The sequence below is a fragment of the Schistocerca piceifrons genome, chromosome 8 (assembly GCF_021461385.2).
Source record: "Schistocerca piceifrons isolate TAMUIC-IGC-003096 chromosome 8, iqSchPice1.1, whole genome shotgun sequence".
NCBI classification, from domain to species: Eukaryota; Metazoa; Arthropoda; class Insecta; order Orthoptera; family Acrididae; genus Schistocerca; species Schistocerca piceifrons.
The window spans coordinates 453,689,954-453,716,050 of record NC_060145.1 but is presented as its reverse complement, the minus strand read 5'-3'; the positions used below and the strand labels follow the sequence as shown (position 1 = coordinate 453,716,050).

At 41.8% G+C, this 26,097-nt stretch overlaps 1 protein-coding gene across 1 annotated transcript in view; it reads right to left on the bottom strand.

Annotated features, from left to right (window-relative positions):
• The window catches only part of LOC124712443, a 122,105-nt gene extending 96,381 nt beyond the window's left edge, over nt 1–25,724 (bottom strand). The window contains exon 1 of the mRNA XM_047242737.1: nt 25,587–25,724. Coding sequence (XP_047098693.1) covers nt 25,587–25,724 — 138 coding nt within the window. The remainder of the gene's footprint in view (nt 1–25,586) is intronic.
• Nucleotides 25,725–26,097: the final 373 nt, after the last annotated feature.

The window sequence follows — 26,097 nt, the reverse complement described above, 5'->3', positions numbered from 1 at the left end:
AATTTCTCTTCTTCAGAAATGCTTTCCTTGCCATTGCCAGTCTACATTTTATATCCTCTCTACTTCGACCATCATCAGTTATTTTGCTCCCCAAATAGTAAAAATCCTTTACTACTTTAAGTGTCTCATTTCCTAATCTAATTCCCTCAGCATCACCCGACTTAAATCGACTACATTCCATTATCCTCGTTTTACTTTTGTTGATGTTCATCCTATACTCTCATTTCATGACACTGTCCATTCCGTTCCACTGCTCTTCCAAGGCCTTTGCTGTCTCTGAAAGAATTACAATGTCATCAGCGAACCTGAGAGTTTTTATTTCTTCTCCATGGATTTTAATACCTACTTCGAATTTTTCTTTTGTTTCCTTTACTACTTGTTCAATACACAGATTGAATATTATCGGGGAGAGGCTACAACCCTGTCTCACTCCCTTCCCAACCACCGCTTCCCTTTCATGCCCCTCGACTCTTATAACTGCTATCAAGTTTCTATACAAATTGTAAATAGCCTTTCGCTCCCTGTATTTTACCCCTGCCACCTTCAGAATCTGAAAGCGAGTATTCCAATCAACATTGTTAAAAGCTTTCTCTAAGTCTACAAATGCTAGAAAAGTAGGTTTGCCTTTCCTTAATCTAGCTTCTAAGAGAAGTCGTAGGGTCAGTATTGCCTCACGTGTTCCAATATTTCTACGGAATCAAAACTGATCTTCTCCGAGGTCGGCTTCTACCAGTTTTTCCATTCGTCTGTAAAGAATTCGCGTTAGTATTTTGCATCCGTGACTTATTAAACTGATAGTTCGGTAATTTTCGCATCTGTCAGCACCTGCTTTCTTTGGGATTGGAATTATTATATTCTTCTTAAAGTTTGAGGGTATTTCCCCTGCCTCATACATCTTGCTCACCAGATGGTAGAGTTTTGTCATGACTGGTTCTCCCAAGGCCGTCAGTAGTTCTAATGGAATGTTGTCTACTCCTGGGGCCTTGTTTCGACACAGGTCTTTCAGTGCTCTGTCAAACTCTTCACGCAGTATCGTATCTCCCATTTCATCTTCATCTACATCCTCTTCCATTTCCATAATATTGTCCTCAAGTACATTGCCCTTGTATAGACCCTCTATATACTCCTTCCATCTTTCTGCTTTCCCTTCTTTGCTTAGAACTGAGTTTTCATCTGAGCTCTTGATATTCATACAAGTGGTTCTCTTCTCTCCAAAGGTCTCTTTAATTTTCCTGTAGGCAGTATCTATCTTATCCCTAGTGAGATAAGCCTCTACATCCTTACATTTGTCCTCTATCCAATCCTGCTTAGCCATTTTGTACTTCCTGTCGATCTCATTTTTGAGACGTTTGTATTCCTTTTTGCCTGGCATATTTACTGCATTTTTATATTTTCTCCTTTCATCAATCAAATTCAATATTTCTTCTGTTACCCAAGGGTTTCTACTAGCCCTCGTCTTTTTACCTACTAGATCCTCTGCTGCCTACACTACTTCATTTCTCAAAGCTACCCATTCTTCTTCTACTGTATTTCTTTCCCCCATTCCTGTCAATTGTTCCCTCATGCTCTCCTGGAAACTCTGTACAACCTCTGGTTTAATCAGTTTATCCAGGTCCCATCTCCTTAAATTCCCACCTTTTTGCAGTTTCTTCAGTTGTAATCTGCAGTTCATAACCAATAGATAGTGGTCAGAGTCCACATCTGCCCCTGGGAATGTCTTACAATTTAAAACCCGGTTCCTAAATCTCTGTCTTACCATTATATAATCTATCTGAAATCTGTCAGTATCTCCAGGCTTCTTCCATGTATACAACCTTCTTTTATGATTCTTGAACCGAGTGTTAGCTATGATTAAGTTGTGCTCTGTGCAAAATTCTACCAGATGGCTTCCTCTTTCATTTCTTAGTCCCAATCCATATTCACCTACTACGTTTCCTTCTCTCTCTTTTCCTACTACCGAATTCCAGTCACCCACGACTATTAAATTTTCGTCTCCATTCACTATCTGAATAATTTCTTTTACTTCATCATTTATTTCTTCAATTTCTTCGTCATCTGCAGAGCTAGTTGGCATATAAACTTGTACTACAGTAGTAGGCGCGGGCTTCGTATCTATCTTGGCCACAATAATGCGTTCACTATGCTGTTTGTAGTAGCTTACCCGCACTCCTACTTTTTTATTCATTATTAAACTAACTCCTGCCTTACCCCTATTTGATTTTGTACTTATAACCCTGTATCCACCTGATCAAAAGTCTTGTTCCTTCTTCCATCGAACTTCACTAATTCCTAGTATATCTAACTTTAACCTGTCCATTTCCCTTTTTAAATTTTCTAACCTACCTGCTCGATTAAGGGATCTGACATTCCACGCTCCGATCCGTAAAACGCCAGTTTTCTTTCTCCTGATGACGACATCCTCTTGAGTAGTCCCCGCCCGGATATCTGAATGGGAGACTATTTTACCTCCGGAATATTTTACACAAGTGGACGCCATCATCATATAACCATACAGTAAGGCTGCATGCCCTCGGGAAAAATTACAGCTGTAGTTTCCCCTTGCTTTCAGCCGTTCGCAGTACCACCACAGCAAGGCTGTTTTGGTTAGTGTTACAAGGCCAGATCAGTCTATCATCCAGACTGTTGCCCCTGCAACTACTGAAAAGGCTGCTGCCCCTCTTCAGGAACCACACGTTTGTCTGGCCTCTCAACAGATACCCCTCCGTTGTGGCTGCACCTACGGTACGGCTGAAGCACGCAAGCCTCCCCACCAACGGCAAGGTCCACGGTTCTTGGGGGGGATATTATTATTATTATTGACAGCGGTTGAGATTATGTAAGTATGTTGACAAGCACAACTGTTATGCAGTAGGTGCTATTAATTTCACACTCTCATATTTATCTGAATTTGTGAACACTCAGAATGAATACTTACGAGCCGCCACACCGGTCGCTGCACTCGTAAGAAAGGTGTGAGGCAAGCATATGGCAGGCGGCGAGCCGTGCGTTGCTGAGAGGTTTACATCGATCGGCGGCCGACAACACGTCAGCGGAAGAACTCTGGCGGGCCGCCTCGTCCACAGTGATCGCCTTCAGGAGGACACCGCGGTGTTCCACAGTTCGAAACCTGACGCCTCTTGGCTTCGGCATGCGTGGATTGTGTCGTCTCAAGTTTGCTTACCGAGCAGTCACACAGCTAGTCCCAGGAGGAATGATACGACGGAAACGCTCATTTGGAGGAAACAAACTTCGTACGGACATATGCTCTATTCCGAATGGTTTCCGTCATAGAGCACACTTAAATGTGGAGCGCATGTATGTGTCTTACCCTCAGCTTTTAAGCTTTTGTTTATGGGGTTACATAAAGTCTGAGATGAACAAACGAAAGGTGAGTACGCGAGATGAAGTGCCTGGCCGCGTAATGGACGCTGCTGCCCTCAGTACGGAACGTGCAGAGGTACTCAGACAAGCAACACAACATGTTCTCCCCAAAAATGCACAGATGAAGTTGACACTGTTTTAAGATTTACTGTGAACTGAACAACAACTGTAATATGAAGTGCACGAAAATTTTTAGAGAAGAATATGTTCAAAATACGTATTTTTCAATTGATACTTTGTAAGACGCATGCTGCAATGTTCACTGAATGTTGCATGTGTGCACACATTTAAACCTGACAGTGTACTGAATAACGCAGAAAATAAATAACTAAGTAAATTAAATGAATTCTCTCTCGGAAACCATTCTGAACGGGGTACAGGGTTTAAGTGATCGTTCCTGTCATGTTGTTGAACATTGGCCATTCCTTCTGGGACACACAGTATACAAGATGAACCAGAACTCCACCGGCAAACTTCAGGGCGTTGTTCTGGGATATATTTGGAATATTTTGTGATAAGGAACCCGTGGTCTCTGTTGGGTCGCTACAAAATGGTTGCATTTCGTTTGATGTCTTGCCTCCATATATATTTGTAATGTGCAAAAAACTCTGTACAACAGTACAAATGTACACGATATTCTCTGTATGTCTTGTTTGAAAACAAATTCAGTCGCGTTACTTACAAGAGAGACTTAAACAATCATCCAATTTCCTTACTGACATCTTTCTCCAAATTATTCGAAAAAGTAATGTACTCTAGAGCAGTCGCACACTTAAAGCGGAAAAATTTACTTAGCATAACACAGTTTGGATTCTACAAAAGACGAGAGTGCTATTTATACGTTCAGTCATCAAATGGTACAGCATTTAAATAAAAATGTATCGCCCGTTGGCACTTTTTGTGAGGTTTGCAAAGCCTTTGATTATGTAGATCATGTTACTCTCTTAGAAAAATTAATGGCTGGTTTGAAACATACTTATCAAACAAAGTGCAAAATATTATAGTGATTAATTCAGACAATGTGTGAAAGGTAGAAAATTTTAATGATTGGAGGGAAAGAGTCACACCACTGGGTTCAATTTTGGGTCCACTCATATTCTCAGGCACTGATGAGCCAAAACATCACCACCTGTTCAATAGGCTGTTTGTCAGTCTTTGGAACTACATACGTCAGGGACATGTCAATTTGTTGGTAGGTATGTGGAGGTATGTCTACGCACAAGTCATGTAATTCGCATAAATAACGGCCGGCTGATTTGCGCATGTGGTGATGGCGCCAGATAGCGAACCAGATAGGTTCCATATTAATTACATCAGGCGAATTTGGTGCCCGACGCATCAACGTGAGTTCACTATAATGCGCCTCAGATCACTGTAGCATTGTTCTGTCTCCGAGACGCGGACAATTACGCTGCTGAAAGATGACATCACTGTCGGGGAACATATCAAGCATGAAGGCATGCAGGTGGTTCGCAGCTGTCAGCGTGTCTTCGATTACTACCACAGGTCCCACGCAAGCGCAGGAGAATGTCACCCACAGCATAATATTGCTCCCACCGGCCTGCATCTGTTGCGCGCTGCACGTTTCGAGCCAGGGTGCACCTCTATGACGACGTTTATGGAGACGACCATCGGCCTAGTGTAGCAATAATGCGATTTACCAGATGAGTCGACACGTTTCATTGATCGATAGTCGAATGCCGATGGTCCGGTGTCAGTAGGTAACGATGTCATTGGGTCAACAAGTGAACACATAGGAATGATCTGCCGCAGAGATCCATATTCAACAACGTACGATGAACGGTGTGTTCCGAAAAAGTTATGCGTGCATCAACATTGTGCACTTTCGGCAGAGACGCCACATATCACCATCTATTCTACTTTACAGAGCAGACAACCCTCCAAAACGCACGTTCTATGAAGAGTCGTGGACGACCAACTATTTAGGGCCTAGTAGTAGTTTCACTGTCTTATTTCTTTCCGTAGATGCTCACGACCGTAGCACGTGAACATTCAACCAACTTCACCGTTTTCGAGATACTCTGCGTAACAATAATCTGTTCTTAGTCAAGATGCTTATCTCAATGGATTTCCCCATTTGCAGTCCATACCTTCGCTGAGTTGAGCCCCCGTCGATGTCTGCTCCGCTTACATACGTTTGTTGTCGCGTCACGTGCCCGCACGTCACCAGGAGCCATCCAATGTCGCGGTGGGCTGTGCGCATAACGTCCCGTCGACATGGGGATCATTAGAGACGGAGCACAAACTCGGATTGCGTCAAGGATGGACAAGGAAATCGGCCGTGCCCTTTTCAACGGAACATTCCTGCCATTTGCCTGGAGTGATTTCGAGAAATCAACGAAAACCTAAATCTGGATGGCCTGACTTGGATCTGAACCGCCGTCCCCCTAAATGCGAGTCCAGTGTGCTAACCGCCGTATCACCCCGCTCGGTCACGTGACTCGAGGCGTTTAGTTCAGGGACATCACAACACATTTAATTACTTGCTGAGCACATTCTATTATGAACAAAAAGAAGCAACTAGAAACGTGCATTGATTGGATCTAACCTCCACACACCCTGCCCACTGCCTCGCAGTTATGCCTTCGTACAGTATTCTCCAGGGAAAAAGTAATATAAGACTTCATAATGAATGCCTTATAGGTATAGATATAGATAAGAAAAATTATCTTGTTGATAAGAAATTGCAGAAAGGTAGGAGATTGGGGTGATGGTACCTGGATAAATTGAAGGGTCCAAAGGTTGTTTAGAAAAAAAATTTCGGCAGTGCTTGACTGAAACAGGGGAAAGGAGTGCAATGGAAGAATATTGGGTAGCTCTGAGAGATAAAATAGCGAAAACAGCACGGGATTAAATGGATAAACGGACAAGGTCTAGTAAAAACCCTCAGATAACGCACAAGATACTGAATTTAATTGATAAAAGGAGAAAATATAAAAATGTATCAAATGTATCAGATTGAAGGGAATACTGACGTCTAAAGAAACAGAGATTGATTGAAAACCCAGAATGGCTGAAAAGTAAAGGCTATAGGACTAATGCAAGGCTGTAGAAGCTTGCATAACTAGGGGGAAGTTAGATGTCGCCTATAGGGAAGTTAAAGAGACCTTTGGGCAAAAGAGGAGCAGCTGTATGAGTAACAAGAGATTCAGATACAAACCAGCCATATGCAAAGAAAGGAAAGCTGAAAGGTGGAAGGAATATGTAGAAAGGCTGTACAAGGGAGATCCACTTGAAGGCAAATCACAATAAAACAAGAGAAAGTAAACAGTGATGAGACGGGACCATACATGCAGCTTGTGTGGGACCGGCGAAATACCCTCGGAATTCAAGAAGGCAGGTATTAACAGGTGTGCATATTACCGAAAATCAGCTTAATAAGTCATGGCTGCAAAATACTAACACGAATTCTTTACAGGAGAATCGAGAAAATGGTAGAAGCCGCCGTTGGGGAAGATCAGTTTGTGTTCTGCAGAAATATAGGAACATGCGAAGAATACTGACCCTACAGCTTTTCTTAGAAGACAGGTTCAAGAAATGCAAACTCCCTACATTTATGGGATTGTTTTGACAATGGATTATACTCTTTGAAATTCTGAAACTGGCAGAATTAACATTCTGAAGCTGGCAGAATTAACATACAATGAGCGAAGAGTAGCTTACAGCATACACTGAGTTGACAAAAGTCGTGGGATACTTCCTAATACTGTGTAGGACCTCCTTTTACGTGGCCTAGTGCAGCAAGTCGACGTGGCGTGGACTCGACAAGTTGCTGAAGATCCCCTGCAGAATTATTTAACCATGCTGCCTGTACAGCCGTCCATTACTGGGAATAGTGTTCTTGGTGCAGGATTTTGTGCACGAACTGATTTCTCGATTACGTCCCACGAATGTTCGCTGGGATTCACGCCGGGCGATCTGGATGACCAAATCATTCCCCGAACCGTCCAGAATGTTCTCCAGACCGATCGTGTGGCCTGGTGACATTGTGCATCGTCATCCATGAAAACTCTGTCGTTGTTTGGAAACATGAAAATGAGTGGCTGTAAATGGTCTCCAAGTAGCACAGCATAACCATTTCCAGTCAATGATTGGTTCAGTTCGGACCAGAGAACCCAGTCCATTCCACGTAAACACAACCCACACCGTTATACAGCCACCAACAGATGGCACAGTTCCTTGTTGAGAACTTGGCTACACGATTTGGTGGAGCCTGCGCCGCCCTCGAGGCGCTTACCATCAGCTCTCACGAACTGCGAGACTCATCTGACCAGGCCGCGGTTTTCCAGTCGTGTGGGGTCCAATCGACACGATCAGGAACCCAGGAGAGGCGCTACAGGCAGTGTCGTGCTGATGCCAAAGGCACTCGGTCGTCTGCTGCCATAGTCTATTAAAGCCAAATTTCGACGCATTGTCCTAACGGACACGTTCATCGTGCATCCCACAGTGATTTCGGCGGTTATTTCACTCAGTGCTGCTTGTCTGTCAGCGCTGACTACTCTATGCAAACGCCGCTGCTCTCGCTCGTTAAGCAAATGCCATCGGCCACGGCGTTGTCCGTGGTGAGAGGAAATGCCTGAAATTTGGTATTCTTGGCACACTCCTGGCGCTGTGGATTTCAGAATACTGAATACCCTAACTATTTCCGAAATGAAATGTCCCACGTGTCTAGCTCCAACCACCACTGCGCGTTCACAGTCTGTTAATTCTCGCTTTGCTGCCATACTCACAACGGAAACCTTGTCACATGAATCAGCGGAGTAGAAATGACAGCTCCACCAATGCACTGCCGTTCATATCGTACATTGTGTATGCGACACTACCACCATCTATATACGTGTATATCGCTATCCTATGACTTTTGTGAGCTCATTGTATACTAAAACAGAATAGGAGATGCGAGAATCGGAGGAAATGAAAGTGTGTGTGTGTGTGAAATCTTATTGGAATTAACTCCTAAGGTCATCAGTCCCTAAGCTTACACACTACTTAACCTAAATTATCCTAAGGATAAACGCACAACCATGCCCGAGGGAGGACTCGAACCTCCGCCGGGACCAGCCGCACAATCCATGACTGAAATGAAAGAGAAACAGTAATTGAGAAGAGAGTAACATAGGGTGGTAACTTACCACTGATGTTGATCAGTCTGCACATTGAGCAAGCAGTAAAAGAAACCAAAGAGAAATTTGGATAGGGAATTAAAATTCAGGGAGAAAAAGAAAAAAGAGCCTTTGACGTTTGCCGATGACTATGTAATTTTCTTAGAGGCGGCAAAGGACTTGGAAGACCATTTAAGACATTGAAAGCATATAGAAATGAGGTAATAAGATAATAAGAGTAATGGAATTTAGCCGAATTAGATCAGAAAATGAGATACTAAAAGTAGTAGATGAGTTTTGGTATTTGGGCACCAAAAAAATCATGATGCCGTAGCAGAGAGGATACGAATTGCAGGCTGCCAATAGGAAGAATAGTATTTCTGAAAAAAGCGGAATTTAGTAACATTCAATATAAATGTAACCATACGTAAATTGAAATGGGATCACTGCTATTAGTTGCAACCACTCTGCCATCCGTGACACAGTGCAGCTGCGTGGACTGTCCCCGCAGGCCTCACGGCCGATCCACACTGCCGTCGAGCGCCGCCCACCCGCAGTCCATGTCCATTGTGCTCCTGTTCGCTAGTCCCACTGAAGCTGATAGCAGGTACATATAGTGTTTCACAGCTGCTGCTTTTGCGTGGTGTCTGTTCTTTTGAAGGAACAGACACTGTGTATTGAAATAATACCGATCCAGGCACTTCAGTCCGGAACCACGCGGCTGCTACGGTCGCAGGTTCGAATCCTGCCTCGGGCATGGATGTGTGTGATGTCCTTAGGTTAGTTAGGTTTAAGTAGTTCTAAGTCTAGGGGACTGATGACCTCAGATGTTAAGTCCCACAGTGCTTAGAGCCATTTTAACATTTTTTTTTTGAAATAATAAATACAACTGTTAGGAATAGGTAGCTCTGAGGCTCAAAAAATGGTTCAAATGGCTCTGAGCACTATGGGACGTAACATCTGTGATCATCAGTACCCTAGAACTTAGAACTACTTAAACCTAACTAACCTAAGGACTTCACACACACCCATGCCCGAGGCAGTATTCGAACCTGCGACCGTAGGGGTCACGCGGTTCCAGACTGAAGCGCCTAGAACCGCACGGCCACACCAGCCGGCACGCTCTGAGGTATGAAGTAGTGAAGGCAGCAGAGGATCAAGTAGGTAAAAGGACGAGGGCTAGTGGAAATCCTTGGGTAACAGAAGAAATATTGAATTTAATTGATGAAAAGAGGAAATATAAAAATGCAGCAAATCAAGCACGCAAAAAGGAATACAAACGTCTCAAACATGAGATCGACAGGAAGTGCAAAATGGCTAAGCAGGGATGGATAGAGGACAGATGTAAGGATGTAGAGGCTTATCTCACTAGGGGTAAGATAGATACTGCCTACAGGAAAATTAAGGAGACCTTTGAAGAGAAGAGAACCACTTGTATGAATATCAAGAGCTCAGATGAAAACTCAGTTCTAAGCAAAGAAGGGAAAGCACAAATGTGGAAGGAGGATATAGAGGGTCTATACAAGGGCGATGTACTTGAGGATAATATTATGGAAATGGATGAGGATGCAGATGAAGATGAAATGGGAGATCCGATACTGCGTGAAGAGTTTGGCAGAGCACTGAAAGACCGGAGTCGAAACAAGGCCCCTGGAGTAGACAACATTCCATTAGAACTACTGACTGCCTTGGGAGAACCAGTCCTGACAAAACTCTACCATCTGGTGAGCAAGATGTATGAGACAGGGGAAATACCCTCAGATTTCAAGAAGAATATAATAATTCCAATCCCAAAGAAAGCAGGTGTTGACAGATGTGAAAATTACCGAACTATCAGTTTAATAAGTCACAGCTGCAAAATACTAACACGAATTCTTTACAGACGAATGGAAAAACTGGTAGAAGCTGACCTCGGGGAAGATCAGTTTGGATTCCGTAGAAATATTGGAACACGTGAGGCAATACTGACCTTACGACTTATCTTAGAAGAAAGATTAAGGAAAGGCAAACCTACGTTTCTAGCATTTGTAGACTTAGAGAAAGCTTTTGAAAGTGTTGACTCGAATACTCTGATTCAAATTTTAAAGGTGACAGGGTAAAATGCAGAGTGCGAGACGCTATTTATAATTTGTACAGAAATCAGATGGGAGTTATAAGAGTCGAGGGGCACAAAAGGGAAGCAGTGATTGGGAAGGGAGTGAGACAGGGTTGTAGCCTCTCCCCGATATTATTCAATCTGTATATTGAACAAGTAGTAAAGGAAACAAAAGAAAAATTCGGAGTAGGTATTAAAATCCATGGAGAAGAAATAAAAACTTTCAGGTTCGCTAATGACATTGTAATTCTTTCAGAGACAGCAAAGGCCTTGGAAGAGCAGTGGAACGGAATGGACAGTGTCTTGAAAAGAGGATATAAGATGAACATCAACAAAAGCAAAACGAGGATAATGGAATGTAGTCGATTTAAGTCGGGTGATGCTGAGGGAATTAGATTAGGAAATGAGACACTTAAAGAAGTATAGGAGTTTTGCAATTTGGGGAGCAAAATAACTGATGATGGTCGAAGTAGAGAGGATATAAAATGTAGACTGGCAATGGCAAGGAAAGCATTTCTGAAGAAGAGAAATTTGTTAACATCGAGTATAGATTTAAGTGTCAGAAAGTCTTTCTGAAAGTATTTGTATGGAGCGTAGCCATGTATGGAAGTGAAACATGTACGATGAATAGTTTGGACAAGAAGAGAACAGAAGCTTTCGAAATGTGGTACTACAGAAGCATGCTGAAGATCAGATGGGTAGATCACATATCTAATGAGGAGGTATTGAATAGAATTGGGGAGAAGAGGAGTTTGTGGCACAACTTGACTAGAAGAAGGGATCGGTTGGTAGGACATGTTCTGAGGAATCAAGGGATCACCAATTTAGTATTGGAGGGCAGTGTGAAGGGTAAAAATCGTAGAGGAAGACCAAGAGATGAATACACTAAACAGATTCAGAATGATGTAGGTTGCAATAGGTACTGGGAAATGAAGAAGCTTGCACAGGATAGAGTAGCATGGAGAGCTGCATCAAACCAGTCTCAGGACTGAAGACCACAACAGGCGGCCGCGGTGGTCTCGCGGTTCTAGGCGCGCAGCCCGGAACCGTGCGACTGCTACGGTCGCAGGTTCGAATCCTGCCTCGGGCATGGATGTTTGTGATGTCCTTAGGTTAGTTAGGTTTAAGTAGTTCTAAGTTCTAGGGGACTAATGACCACTGCAGTTGAGTCCCATAGTGCTCAGAGCCATTTTTGAACAAGACCACAACAACAACAACAAGGAATCTTCTCTGAAGGCATTTGTCGGGAGCGTAATCTTGAATGGAACTAAAAGTATTTGTTTAGCAGTTCGTACAAAACTAGAATAGAAGCATTTCGGATATTGTGCTACAGAAGAATGCTGAAGATTCGATGGGTAGATGGAGTAACTAATAAGGAGTTACTGAATTTAATTGTGGAAAAGAAATACATGACACAACTTGTCTAGTAGAAGCGATTATGTATAGTACACATTCTGAGGCACGAAGGCATCGTCAGTTTGGTAATGGAGGGAAGTGCGTGGGGGTTAAAAATTGTAGAGGGAGGCAAAAAACATGCATACAGGCAACATGTTCAAATGGATGTAGGTCGCTGTAGTGATCCAGAGGTTAAAGGCCCTACTCAGGGTAGAGTAGTGTTGAAAGCTGCCGGCCGAAGTGACCGTGCGGTTAAAGGCGCTGCAGTCTGGAACCGCAGGACTGCTACGGTCGCAGGTTCGAATCCTGCCTCGGGCATGGATGTTTGTGATGTCCTTAGGTTTAACTAGTTCTAAGTTCTAGGGGACTAATGACCTCAGAAGTTGAGTCCCATAGTGCTCAGAGCCATTTGAACCATTTCTTGTTGAAAGCTGCATGAAACCAGGCTTTGGGCTGCAGACCGAAGAAACTGATCCTGTCAATGCATTTATGGTACTCATATAATTCTATTTGACAAACTAGAGTGTCATAGCGTTAACGGTATTCATCTTGCATGTATGGAGTCTTAGCTCCGTACAGAAAGCGGAGGGTCACATTAACCGACTGATCTCAGACGTAAAACTACCTCAGAATGGGGGGGGGGGGGGGGTTCCCATAGGGATGGGTACTGGGCCAATTCTTGTCTTAACCTACATAAATAATCTTCCCGTCATTTTAAAGGGCGGTTCAAAACGCGTGTACTGATGGCACAAGCAAACAAATCAAGTGTCCAAACTCAAAGTTGCCAAAAACATCGTAGATGATATCTGAACAGGCCTACAAGTGGCTTAAGGTACCATTTTCAGTCGTAAACTCACAGACACTCGTATTATGCGATTTGGAACAAGGAAAAAAATAGTTGCTAGTGTGAAAAGTAGATATTAAGGTGGACATGCAACGCCCTGTGTAAAATTCCGTGAGATACTCTTGGATAACAAGCTACAATCGAGTTAACATATGTATATTACTTAGCGACTATCCCCGAACCCGAAACCCGGTACCAATTGGAGGTTGCCTGTCTGAGAACTTCCAGCGTCAACAAATATTTTCCAAACGTCTTGTAATTATAGGGTGAATTAAAAAAAAACACTGTCGTAACACACTCAGCAAGTGTGTGTGTCCTGAGACAGTGTAACTCAGTGCGCTCAAATCACCCGGACTATATACATCCGGATTTGAGAATGACAGCGCTTAGCGACTTCCAACAAACTTTACACGCAACCCTCCCGAAACGTTTTCTCGCAGATACCCCATCACAAAAGAATGAAAGAAAAAAGCTCATCGCTCATTGTATTTTCGCTGTTCTTGGAGTACAACCTCTGCTTCAGACATGACAATGTAATCTATTACCTCCTTGCTGCTAGCTCAATTCCCAACACATTTTGCAGACATTATCCAAAATTATATCAAAGAAGGGCAAATAGTTCAGGAGGTATTACGTCATAAATGTTTTCAAGTGTTCCTTTACAAAGGAAAAACTAGGAGTATTGCCCCAATTTAATCCTTGTAGCACTGAAAAGATAAAGCGAAAAGGTAAATAAATGTCAATAGCGTTGAGAAACAGCTGAAATCGTTAAAATTCAACAAAGCTCCAGGGCCCGATGGCTACTGAATTTACGGCTGACTTAAGCGCTCTGTTAACTATATCACAGATCCCCCGTACAAAAAACCGTGTTCAGTAGTTGAAAGAAAGTAGAGGTTAATCCGTTTGCTAGCAGGGGTTGTAGAAGTGATCCACAGAACTACCGTGCAATATCCTTGACATCGCTTTGTTGTTGAGTCCTAGAAGATACCCTGAGCTGAAACATAATGAGATGTATGCCAACCGGCATGGATTCCGAAAACATCGATCATGCGAAACCCAACTCACATTTGTCTCATACGAAGTAATGAAAGCTTTGGATCAAGGAAGTCAGATAGATGCAGTATTTCTTGATTTCTGAAAAGCATTTGACTCAGTATCATATCTTCGCGTATCAACAAAAGTACAATCATGTGGAGTAGCAAGCGAAAATAGCGACTAGTTTAAGGATTTTTTGGTAGGGAGGATGCAGCAAGTTATCTCGGATGGAGAGATCAGGTGTAGAAATAACTTCGGGTGTGCCCCAGAGAATTCTGTTGTGACCCTTGCGTTGTATTCTAAAACTTTTACGGAAAATGTTAATAGAAACCTCAGACTTTTTACAGATGATGCAGCTATCTGTGATGAAGTACTGTCTGAAGAAAGCTGCATAAATATGCAGTCAGATGTTGACAAGATTTCAAAATGGTGCTGAGTTTGGCAACTTGCTTTAAATATTCAGGAATGGAATACTGTGCACTTCAAAAAACGAGAAAACATAGTATCCTATGACTATGACTCTCAGCTGGAATCGATTAACTCGTACAAACACCTGGCTGTAACACTTACTAGGCATTTGACATTCAACGATCGTATAGGCACTGTCGTAGGTTCAAATGGCTCTGAGCATTATGGTACTTAACATCTGAGGTCATCAGTCACCTAGACTTACAGTAGAACTACTTAAACCTAACTAACCTAAGGACATCACACGCATCCTTGCCCCAGGCAGGATTCGAACCTGCGACCGTAGCAGCAACGCGGTTCCGGACTGAAGCGCCTAGATCCGCTCGGCTACAGCGGCCGGCTAGTAAAGAAGTAGCTTTTGCTTAAAATAGGGATACAAACTACACAGACTGTACTCAGTCAATGTTTCGTCAGACTTTAAACATAATTCAGACCTTCCTAGTCAGTCGGTCGGTGAAACGCGAAAGCGTCACGGAGATGCTCAGCGAATTGCAGTGGCAGACGCTGCAAGAGAGGCGTTCTGCATCACGGTGTGGACCGTTGCTAGAGTTCCAACAGCGTGCATTCCTACAAGAGTGAACCGATATATTGCTTCCTTCCACATATATCTCGTGAAAGACCACGAAGACAGAATTGGAGAGGTTCGAGCCCACACGGTGGCTCACCAGCAATCGCGAACCACACGCGGCTGGAACAAGGATATTAGCGTTTTCCGTCTCCAACAAGGACGTCCGCCTCGGTAGTTGCGCGGTCAGCGCGGCGGGTTGCTAAGCGAAGGGGCCCGTGTTCGATTACGGGCCGGCCGAAAGGTCTTCTGCTTTCGGATACTGGGTGCTGTCTCGTCCTTACGCCCTTATCGTCATAATTAACATCTTATTCACACTGACACCAGTTCACACGCGTGGCTCTTTCGTGGGCGATAGCACTAAGACTTTTAAAAGTATGCATAAAGGAAACGGAAATTTGTGCTAAGTTCTATGGTACCAAACTGCTGAGGTAATCGGTCCCTATGCTTACACACTGCTCAATCTGACTTAAACTAACTTACGCTAAGGAAAACACACACACTCACGCTCGAGGAAAGGCTATTTGCCCATACCTCATTTCATTCAAATCCGGACTCATGAAACGTCAACGATTGTTTCGTAATACCGATGTCGCTCTTACTATGTACCTGTCACCTTCGATCACAAACAGCAATGGTGAAAGCTCATTTTCAAAATTGAAGTTGATCAAACCTTAACGTTCCCAGACTTAACTTTTTGGCTTCGTTTGAAAGTAATAATTTAATATAACTATCAAGTTATCGCCAAAGGATAGCCTTTTGAAATCCTTTGGAAGAAACAGAGGTCTACTGCCATAAGAAACAGTACCCCACAAAAATTCTGAATGAACGAAACGAATTTACATGAAACAGGTATTTTTTACTTTATCTTGCACATGTTGATATTCTGACTCTGTCCATCTGTTTTCTTGGTCCTGTTTTCGTAAGACCGTTGTGCCTGCTGCTTTTTTCGTGTCTCGAGATGCTGCTATTTTTTAACTTCGTTACGTACTATGTATGTCGCAGACACTTATTTGAGAGTTGGCATTTATAATTTTAAGTAACATTTTACCCATGTTTATGCTCTAGGTCATTTTTAATTACATTTTAACTCATCCTATTTTGGTTCACGCAGGAAACTGAACATCGTGTTTTCTTAGTAACGCGCCATTGTAAACACGCCCCCTCAGCTGATTGCACTGCAACAAAATGTGCTAAAGATGCCCCTACATCACGGGCTATGAGTGTTTCTCATAATTTTATCATGTTTTTATACTATGTGACAGTGCCACTCGTGGCTATAAATTTTATTTGCCTCTTTTATTAAGTGCAAGGAGACAGGTATGTCGTTTTTAGATGTTTTTCAGGTAATGTGAATCAACGCTACTACTTACAGTGTTACTGACTTATCATAATCATCTTCAACACTTACAAAGCCTTGATCCGATCCTTCCTTTGGTGTACAAAAGTTGCGTGCATATCGCCCCGCACCCTGCCCCCTAAGTTCTCCATATTATTGAACGCCATGCACTCTGCCTCGCCTTCCCCATCCCGTTACCTTGCCGCACAATGATCCATTACCAACTCATCAAATTCTCATTCCCAATGAAACCTCCGAACAACCTACAAAACTCGACTCCAGTGACCCTATAGTTTCCCTTCCACTTTCCAACCCTAGTACGTTGCCGCTCCTCAGACGCCTACACATCTTCCACATGCTGTCCCAGATAAACATCAGCCATTACTCCCTCCAAAATCATGAACTCTTGCCCGACATTTAGCCATCCTACCAACTCTAAATCCACCCCACCCATCCCACTCCATCAGGGCTCTCTTTGCCTCATTTCTCCACGTTTCTCTAGCCCCTTTTTCCTCTCTTCCACCCTGCTTCCCCTAGCCCTTTCTCACATCAGATTTTAGCCTTAGCGTTACCCATTTACTCTCCTCTCGGATCCCGACAGCCACACCTACCCATCGATACTATGCACCAGTCCTCCATTCTTATACCACTATCCTTCTACCCTCCTCAACGACCATCCTTCCTCCCTTCAATAACAGACTGCCAATACTGGGAGAGGCTGTCCAAGTTTTTGTGCCAGTGAAGTGCTTCTTTTCAACAACAGTGGGAATCATCACCCAAGACAGTTCCACTCCAGTCAATGAGATTCTAGGCAGAAGATGTGTGTGCATATGCCTCAGACAGCAGTGGGATGCCAGCCAGACTGTCCCTGTTGTACGGCCTGACGACCAGGAGTGATGGTCTGGGGGACCATTTCTTTTCATAGCAGGGCCCCTTTGGTTTTAATCCGCGGCACCCTTACAGCACAGCGGTGCGTCGGTGGTATTCTAGGGTCCGTTTTGTTGCCCTTTGTGACTAGCCACCCTGGGCTTATACTTCAGTAAGATAATGCCCGCCTGCATGCAGCGAGAGTTTCTATTGCTTACATTCGTGTTTGCCAAATCCTACCACGGCCAGCAAGATCTCTGGATCTCTCCCCAGCTGAGAACTTTGGGAGACTTATGGGCTAGACCCTTCAATCAGCTAGGAATTTTGACGATCTAACGGGCCAAATGGACTAAATTTGGGACAGTATTCCTTAGGAGGGCATACATATACAACTCTATCAAGCCGAATAGCTGTTTGCATAAGGGACAGAGATGGACCAACGGATTTTCGGCTTGCTCAACTTGGGAAGCTCTCTCTTGAATAAATCATGCAGCTTTTCTGAAATTGCTATCACTTGCCTGTCTGTACATATACATCTCGTCTACCGATTTCCGTCCCATTCGGATAATTCGTTCGTGATGCGGGAATCGTTACATTCATAATTAATATCTCACGTTTGGTTAAGTGTTTTTCATCTCATTTAGAGTTCTTGTCAACTTTCTGAAGAGGGGATAGACTGTTCCGCTAGCAACCCTCCCTCCTGCCCCCGCCTGTGCCCTCCTCCCAAATGGAGTGAGAAGTGACGAAATAACAACAAAGGAAAAGCAATCATGATACTTACACATAAATATGTACACTGTCTTTTTAGATCTATCTGAGGATGGCGATTGAAACAAGTCATTGAAATAAACGAATATTTGCGATCACATATTGTCAAACATTGGATCGCTCTTATCACCAAGATAACCATGTCATTCCTCATCACTTTAGCTGCTATTGTACTGAGTACACCTACTCAGAACATAGTGATGGATGTGCAAATAACATAGACTACAGAGCCTACGTGAGGCTGTACAGCAGTAGTTTCCAACCTTTCTGAGGCCACTAACCCTGAGTGCAATCAGACATTAGCTGGTACACCACGAAAGAAGAGTATTCTTTGAACATTTTTATTTTTAAAGTGATGAAGTATAAATGATATTTAGTTTTTGTAGGTGCTTTATTAAGTCCACAACTAATGAGTCGATGACAACTGGTTCTGCTTATTTCTAAGAACTTTTTTTTTGTAGAATGTCAACAACCGTATTTGCTCCATACGAGGCTGATTACCATCGACAGTTAAACAATGGAAGGAAATCTTTTAAGGAAAAATCCACTGCTTGACAATTGTCAAGGACGACTGCACTCGGATTCTGTTGGCAGTCACTTGAAAGATAACTTACATGAGTCGGAGCATGTGAAAATACCAAGGGCCGACAAAAGATCAAAATTTAGATTCAAGAGAGGACAGCATAGCAGGACAGGACAGACATAGCAACACACAACAAGGGAAACTCAAAATTCTGACAGACGAAATGGATCGCAAAGGGTTTCTAATAAGTGGAATTCAAGAAACGAGAAACATTGATCAGGAGCCAATAGAAGCACAAGGACACAGAATTTATATGGGAATACGAGCGAAAAGAGTAATGAACCAATGTCTACAATTCGGAACGGGATTTGTTATCAGTCTCAAAATAATTCAGTATCTAATAGAATTTAAATCTGAACCTATCAGACTATCAACACGATCCATAAAAGATGCAAATAAAATATATACAATAATAAATGCTCATGCCACAAATAATGATAAAAATAATACGAAAGAACACAGAGAAGATGTGCATGAATTTTGGGAGCTTTTAGTTCAGACGACGTCTAACAGAAATAAAAACCACACCAAACTTTTAATTGCGGATTTTAATGCCCAGTTAGGAAGAGGAAAGAGATGTAGACGTGTAATAGGCAAATGGCCAGCACAAAGAAGAACAAACAGGAATGGCATGAACTGGTGGAATTCTGAAGAAACCCTGACATGATTTCAAAATCAAAATACCTCAAGAAAGACCAAACAAGCTTAAAACTTGGAAACATCCAGAATGGAAATTAAAAATGGCTACTGAATCATGTCTTTATGGATATAAATTACCACAGAGAAATTTACAATGTGAAAGCTATGACAGGGAAAGTTACTCGATCAGATCATTATGTGATAAAAATAAAAATTAAATTCATCCCACTGACAAAGAAAAAATCCCCTCCTCCCCAAAAAAGAGAAGGTACGACCCTCATAAACTGATAAGTAACAAGCAATATGAAGAACAAACGAAGAATATAAAATAACAGACGATCTAGAGGATATAGCACCCCAGTTGAGACAAATATCTGAACAACTAGTTCCAATAAGCACAAGAAAAAACTACCAGTGGTGGAATGGTGGAACAATGAATGTGATAAAACAGTACTAGATAGACGCCAAGCTTGGCAAATGTATCAGAGTCATAAAACGGAAGAATCACACTTGGAACTCACAGAACAAGGCAAGATAACCCAAATACATGTCAATATCAAAAAGATATACTTCCGATAATGGAAACAAACAGTGAGAAAACACACTCAAGAGATTATACAAAATATTTAGCAGACAACTACAAAGATATGACCCTCCAACATTAATCTTAAGGAATAAAAATAAGAAGATGGTCCACAGCAATAGAATAAACACCAAAGTTTTTGCAGAAACATTTAACAAATTACTAAATTGCAAAGATCCCTCAGTACTAATTCAAATAAACACAGATATTCCTATTAAAACAGTAGCAGAAACTATAAAGCCTCCCACAATCCATGAAATCTACAAAGGTCTGAAAGAGCTCAAAAACTACAAAACAATTGGAGAAGATCAGAATTTCTGGAAATTAGGATATATGCAGCAGAACCAGTGAAAGTAAAAGTACACCAAGCATAATGAAAATATGGAATAAAGAAGAACTAACAGAACATTGAATTACAGCTATAATGCTTCCATTACAGGAAAAAGGCGACAAATCGGATCCTGAGAACTATAGAAGAATTCCCCTTTTGGATATCACATGTACAGTCATGTCAAGAATTTTATACAACTGTTGTAAAGACAAACTTGCCTGGGAATTAGAAGAATACCAAGCAGGATTTAAACTCTGGAGAAGCTCTCCAGATCATCACTTGGAAATTGATGTTGGATTACTGAAGAAGAACACAAAAAGAACAAGCCATAACCTTTGTGGATTTCAAAAAAATTTATAATTGTATCCAGAGATCTTTAGTGATTGAAATGCTAAAGAATTTCAGTCTCTATCCTAAATTAATAAAAATTTTAAACTCTGAAAAACATAAAATGTAAAGTAAAGTTTAGAGGTGTTAAGATAGGGAGATGGATTATCACAATTACTTTTCAGCTGTGCTCTGGAGTATGTGAGGAGGGAATGGTACAAGCAAAATCATAAAAACATAAGAATTGGAACCAAGAACAGTAAATAAACTCAAATTGCTAGGGATTCGGAGATGACTTAGCATAACCAGCTAAAAACATTCAGGAAGCTAGAAATCAAACAACAAGCCTAAAAAATGTAACACAAAAAGAGAACTCCAGATATAATTAGAAAATACTAAGATAATGGCAGCAATTCCACTAATAATCAAGCACATAACAGTAACTAACAGTCAAGAAAAACACAGAGACAATTAAAATATCTAAGAGAAATTATAGCATACAACTAGAACGAGAAATCTGCATGGTGAAAAGGAACTAACAAAATGATAAAAACTCAAAAATTAGCATCTTATACATAGAATAAAAATGTCTATCAATTAAAAATAAACTAAAACATTTTAGGGCTGTGGTTCAACCAGACATGACATGCAGAAGAGAAACTCTTTTCAAAGTCACCCAGAAAAACATAATCGAAAAAATGCTTAAAATAGAGAGTAGATAGCCAGAACATGCAAAAATAATAAGAAACATCAAAAAGACAGACAATGACAGGTAGTGCCAAATGAAATGGTGTGCCGTGAACTGAAGCCCATTACAGATATTATACAGAATAAAAGGGTCGCTCATTCTTTGTCACATTATGAGGACACCAGCAACCAAACTACCAGGCAAACTTATACAGAAACTTTGTAACATAAAGAAGCAAGTAGGATGGTTAGGGGAAATCAAGGAAAACAAAACAGAAAATTTAAACAAACTGAAAAACGTTTTTACAGGTTAGGAACTACGAAAAAGAAGCAGAATAAATGAAAAGATACTGGGCAACTCGGAGAGAAAACATATTGAAGAAGATGACCAAAAAATGATTGCCTCAAGTGGTCCAATGAGGCCGCAAAAGCAGAAGAAGAAGAAGGAGAAGAAGAACGACGAAGCAGTTCTCAATACATCACGAGTGCTGCCTACAGCTCCGTCTCAGAAACGAAAGCTAACTATTTACATTGAGGGCAGTGGACACGAATTACAAAACATGTTTTCTGTGCATCACACTTTTTTCTAGCAACACGTGCTTCACCCACAGCCTGCACCCCTATTTAAAATCAATCACGTTAAAATGTATGCACTGTACTTTATTGTTTGTGAATTACCTGATTGCTGGACTCAGTAATTCTGAAATGGCAGAAATGCTTCGTGTGTGACCACTTCCGCTAATAATAATAATAATAATAATAATAGTAATAATACACTGTGCAGGCCCTACAGCTGTGTAGTAGCCATGAAGTAGTTATTTTTGTGTTGTGCTGTCACTTCAATTATTGTCGCGAACTGAATAATGAAGCAGTTTCTGGGCTATTGCAGCAACTAACTACAACTCAGAGAAGACATTTTCATTAGACATTAAATCATATATGATATATATGACTCAGTTTCACTAGCATAGGTCCATGGTACAAAGTATGTGTCCGTTGGATGGACTATGTGAGGAAGATGATGTTCATATAATCGTTTCTCAAGCTGAAACCTCCATCATATTATGTCATGCGTTAATGCCAGCATTTGAAAACAATGTAATTATTGGTGACTTACGTAATCAGTATCATAATCTTCCGAAATAGTGATAATAATAAGGATATTTTGAAAATAATTTATTTTCATGACTAAAACGCGATTAAACCCTTTTCTCCGTGCCACTTTAATTTCATCCATCACAGGGTAATTTGGTCTCGCGTGGGTACCAAAGCTACAGAGGCTAGACTTGCCTCGAAGTGTGTTGACATCCAATTTATAAACAGCGGCGTTTGTGTTATACTTCCAGTAATGTTTCTCACAATATTTGGTACTATTTGAAACTTATTCGTAATTTCCAAATAAAAACCTGAAATATGGAAAGTAAGCGCACTTAGTTTACAAAAAAAGATAGCTGCAAAACGTGAAGGGGACGTGAGTCAGAAGATGTGTGGACAGCAAATTAGATTCCAGTCTCTGCTTAATACTCTGAAAAGAAAAGAAAATCGCTTGTCATCAAAACGTTGGCAAATGAACAAAAACGGCTGTAATTAAGCGTATAAAGTTACACGTCTGGTCAAAGTCCATTTCAGTTTACAGTTATTTTACAACAGAAAAAGTATTAATGCCGTCGAATGACGAACCTAATAAACGTGAAATTTAAAATCTAATGTAATACAGGCTATTTTTATTTGCAAATCGTTTGCAGACCTACCGCGAACTTCTGCTCGTGTATTCGACTTGCTAGTCTGCAGTTTCAGTTTTGTTGCATTTTCTTCACTGCCCAGACATCTCAATTAAGAAACAAGTTCCCCCACGCTCTTATTTTTTATTGAAGGATAGAAAAATGTAGACATGGCTTTTGTGTTCCACTGTAGCAATTGACTAAAAAAAATAACAACGGGTACGATAGTACGAGCTACATCAGATCGTTACAAAATATCTCATTCCAAATATACCGTGCATGTTGTTGGACATAAAACTAGCGAAGTAAAGAAAACAATATTTCTCGGGGTGCAAGTGAGTGACATATTGCAGTGGAAATTGAATACAGACATGTATTCAAAAAAGCTTAGCAAAATCCGTTTCTTACTGCGATCAATAAGAGACACAACAAGTGTTGACACTTTAAAGCAGACGTCTCGTGCCTTATCTGAGTCTGTTACGAGCTATGATGTGATTTTCTGGGTGAAAGAGCTATGTATATCATACCAGTTTCAAATTACAGAAGGAGGCAGTAAGAATAATCTCATTTAAAAAGAGATATGAACACTGTGAGCTACTTTTCAAACACCATAAAATCCTGACCCAAGCACGTGTATACATACTGAAGGTGACCTGTTTCACAGTTTAGTATTTGAAGTATCCGTATTAGAGCCTTAATCACCAATATTGTGACAGAAGAAATAAAAGTCTCATAAAGGTCATATAACACTACACAAAATACTATGGAATAGTCTACGATGCATGGGAATGAATATATATAATCACCTCAACAGTGGAACTCAAATCAATGAGATCACCAATAGAAATGAAAGTTAAACTGAAATTACTGCTTCTGCTCTGCTAAGGAATGTCTAGAAATGAAGTCCCCTGCTTAAAAAAAATATATTATCCTTGTATACATGTAATTTACGTCTAACTGCTGAGGATGCGTATGTTGTAATGCCAGATGACTCCTTGCGTTTTCACTTTCTGTTACTGTAATTCGTTTCTTATAATGTTAGTTTAGCAAGTTTCTAGCCGTGACTGTTTTTCGGAGCAACTATATGTAAATTTTAGTAAGAAAATGCCCTCTTGCACGCTGCACATGAATTTCTGTGCATATAACCAGATGCTTTTCCCCTTTCTGACAAGATGTCATCAGGAAATGTCCTGGATTATTACACGATTTGAGTTTTCATTGTTTTTAGGATCCCATGCCTCAATCGGTAAAAACGGGACCTTTATAGGATCACTTTGTCCAACTGTTGAAAATCCTTTTTCTCAGGAACGGGTAGACGCATCAGGCTGAAATTTATGCCACGCACTATGGTCTACAGTCACTCGATGGCGTAAAAAGTTAAGCTCCTAAGTCAGTGCAACCAAAACAAACAGCCATCCTACATCACGTAGTTTGATATTTGCAAACTCACTCATTAAAACCTATGGGGTGTAACCTACAATGTGCAACCATTAAATTTGGCAAGAAGCTAGATTTCGCACTCCAGATGAAGAAAAAAATAGAATATTGTTAATTTGTCAGCATACCACAAGAAAAAATACTTCTTTTGTCATTTGTTATCCGACGTCAGATTTGAGATTAAAACATTTTCGAAAGTCGTGGAATCCCTTTGACAAATATCTTGGTATCAATGCCCATAACAGGCAAAAATGGTAGAGATTCTCTGTTCCTGGAATGGATGAACAGTGCATTTCGGGCGTTTGAGAATGATGTTTTAAGACTTCACGGGTAGGTTCCTCGCACCAAAACAAGTAAAAAGTTCAGTAAGTTTGGACTCTAAAAGGTATACTTTAAGAGATGTAACCACTTCATCATCTTCGATATTGTGAAACAAATTTCATCTACTACAAGCTCTTTTCTTTCCACATTTTTGGGGGAGGTAGTATGGACTATAATAAGAAAAACTGTCCAGTAAAGATGGACTCTAAAATGGATAGTTTAAGAGCTATAAGCACTTGCTCAGTGGAAGAGATGTGTTTCAGTGCAGCAAAAATGAACAAGTGCTCGAAGCTCTTAAAGTGCGCGTTTTAGAGCCCACGTTCATTGGATATTTTTCTTGTTTTGGTCCATACTACCTCCTCTCAGAATACGGAAAGCGAAAGGCTTGCAGTGGAAGAGCTGTGGATCACAGTGTCGAGGACGAACAAGTGCTCGTAGCTCTTAAAGTTTACGCATTAAAAGCCCTGGTTTACTGGGCGTCTTTCTCTTGTTTTGGTGTAAGAAAAGTGTCCCCAAATTTTGAAAACGTCATTCTGGATCACCCTGTATACATAGCGTGCGCGAGCCCAACTAGTACCTGGTTTTATGTAAAAACCAATATGTGAGAACCAAATATCATCTAATATTTCAGGATAGCCTACGATGCCGTCTTGTTGCAAAGCTGGAGCGCATCTGGACATATAAGTAAAAATTCGTGCGCTCGATCACAAAAAGGCGTTTTCGTACTAACTACCCCAGTGTTTGTTTGTCCTGTAAATGGAAAACTATGTTACCTTTTGTTACACTAGAATTGACTTACCGCGTATTAACTGTAGAGTCACGTGCTTGTCTGACGCACGAGACGAATGAAGAATCAGTGAATGAGTCAGTTATCAGCAGAGCCCCTCCTACAGAAACGTATTACGATGAAAGCGGCAGCACTTGCTCGCTAGCACAGACACAGGAAAGCGCGAGTACCCGGAAACTGTGAATAAGCGAGGCCGTAAGGTGAGAGATGCGAGAGTGTACGTGCTGAAGAGGCGCAGTGACGTGCACGGAATATTATGCGGTGCTGCGTTCGGGAAGCGGCGGCGTTACCTCGTCGATTGCCGGGTTCGCTTCCTCGTCAGCGTCCTGCGCGGTTCCCTGCGCCGGCGGGTCCGGCTTCCTCTCGGGAGGAGGCAGCCCGAGCAGCTCGGCACGCATCCTCTCGTACTCGTACTCGTCCGCGGACATGGCTGCCGACACGATTGACGCCGTGCAGCTAAGCGTGCCACCGTCGCGCGACAGCTGCAGCCGCCCTGGCGCGGTCGATGGCCAGCCGCGATTCACTTGTTCGCGCTGCGCGTCACCGCCGCCGCTCTCCCCATTGGCCGGAGAAAGGCGCCAGGCGCAAAGCTCTCTGCCACGAAGAACATCCTGAAGCCCGCTTCACACCTACAGTATGTGGTAAATATTGGCCATTAAAATTGCTACACCACGAAGATGACGTGCTACAGACGCGAAATTTAACCGACAGGAAGAAGATGCTGTGATATGCAAATGATTAGCTTTTCAGGGCATTCACACAAGGTTGGCGCCGGTGGCGACACCTACAACGTACAGACCT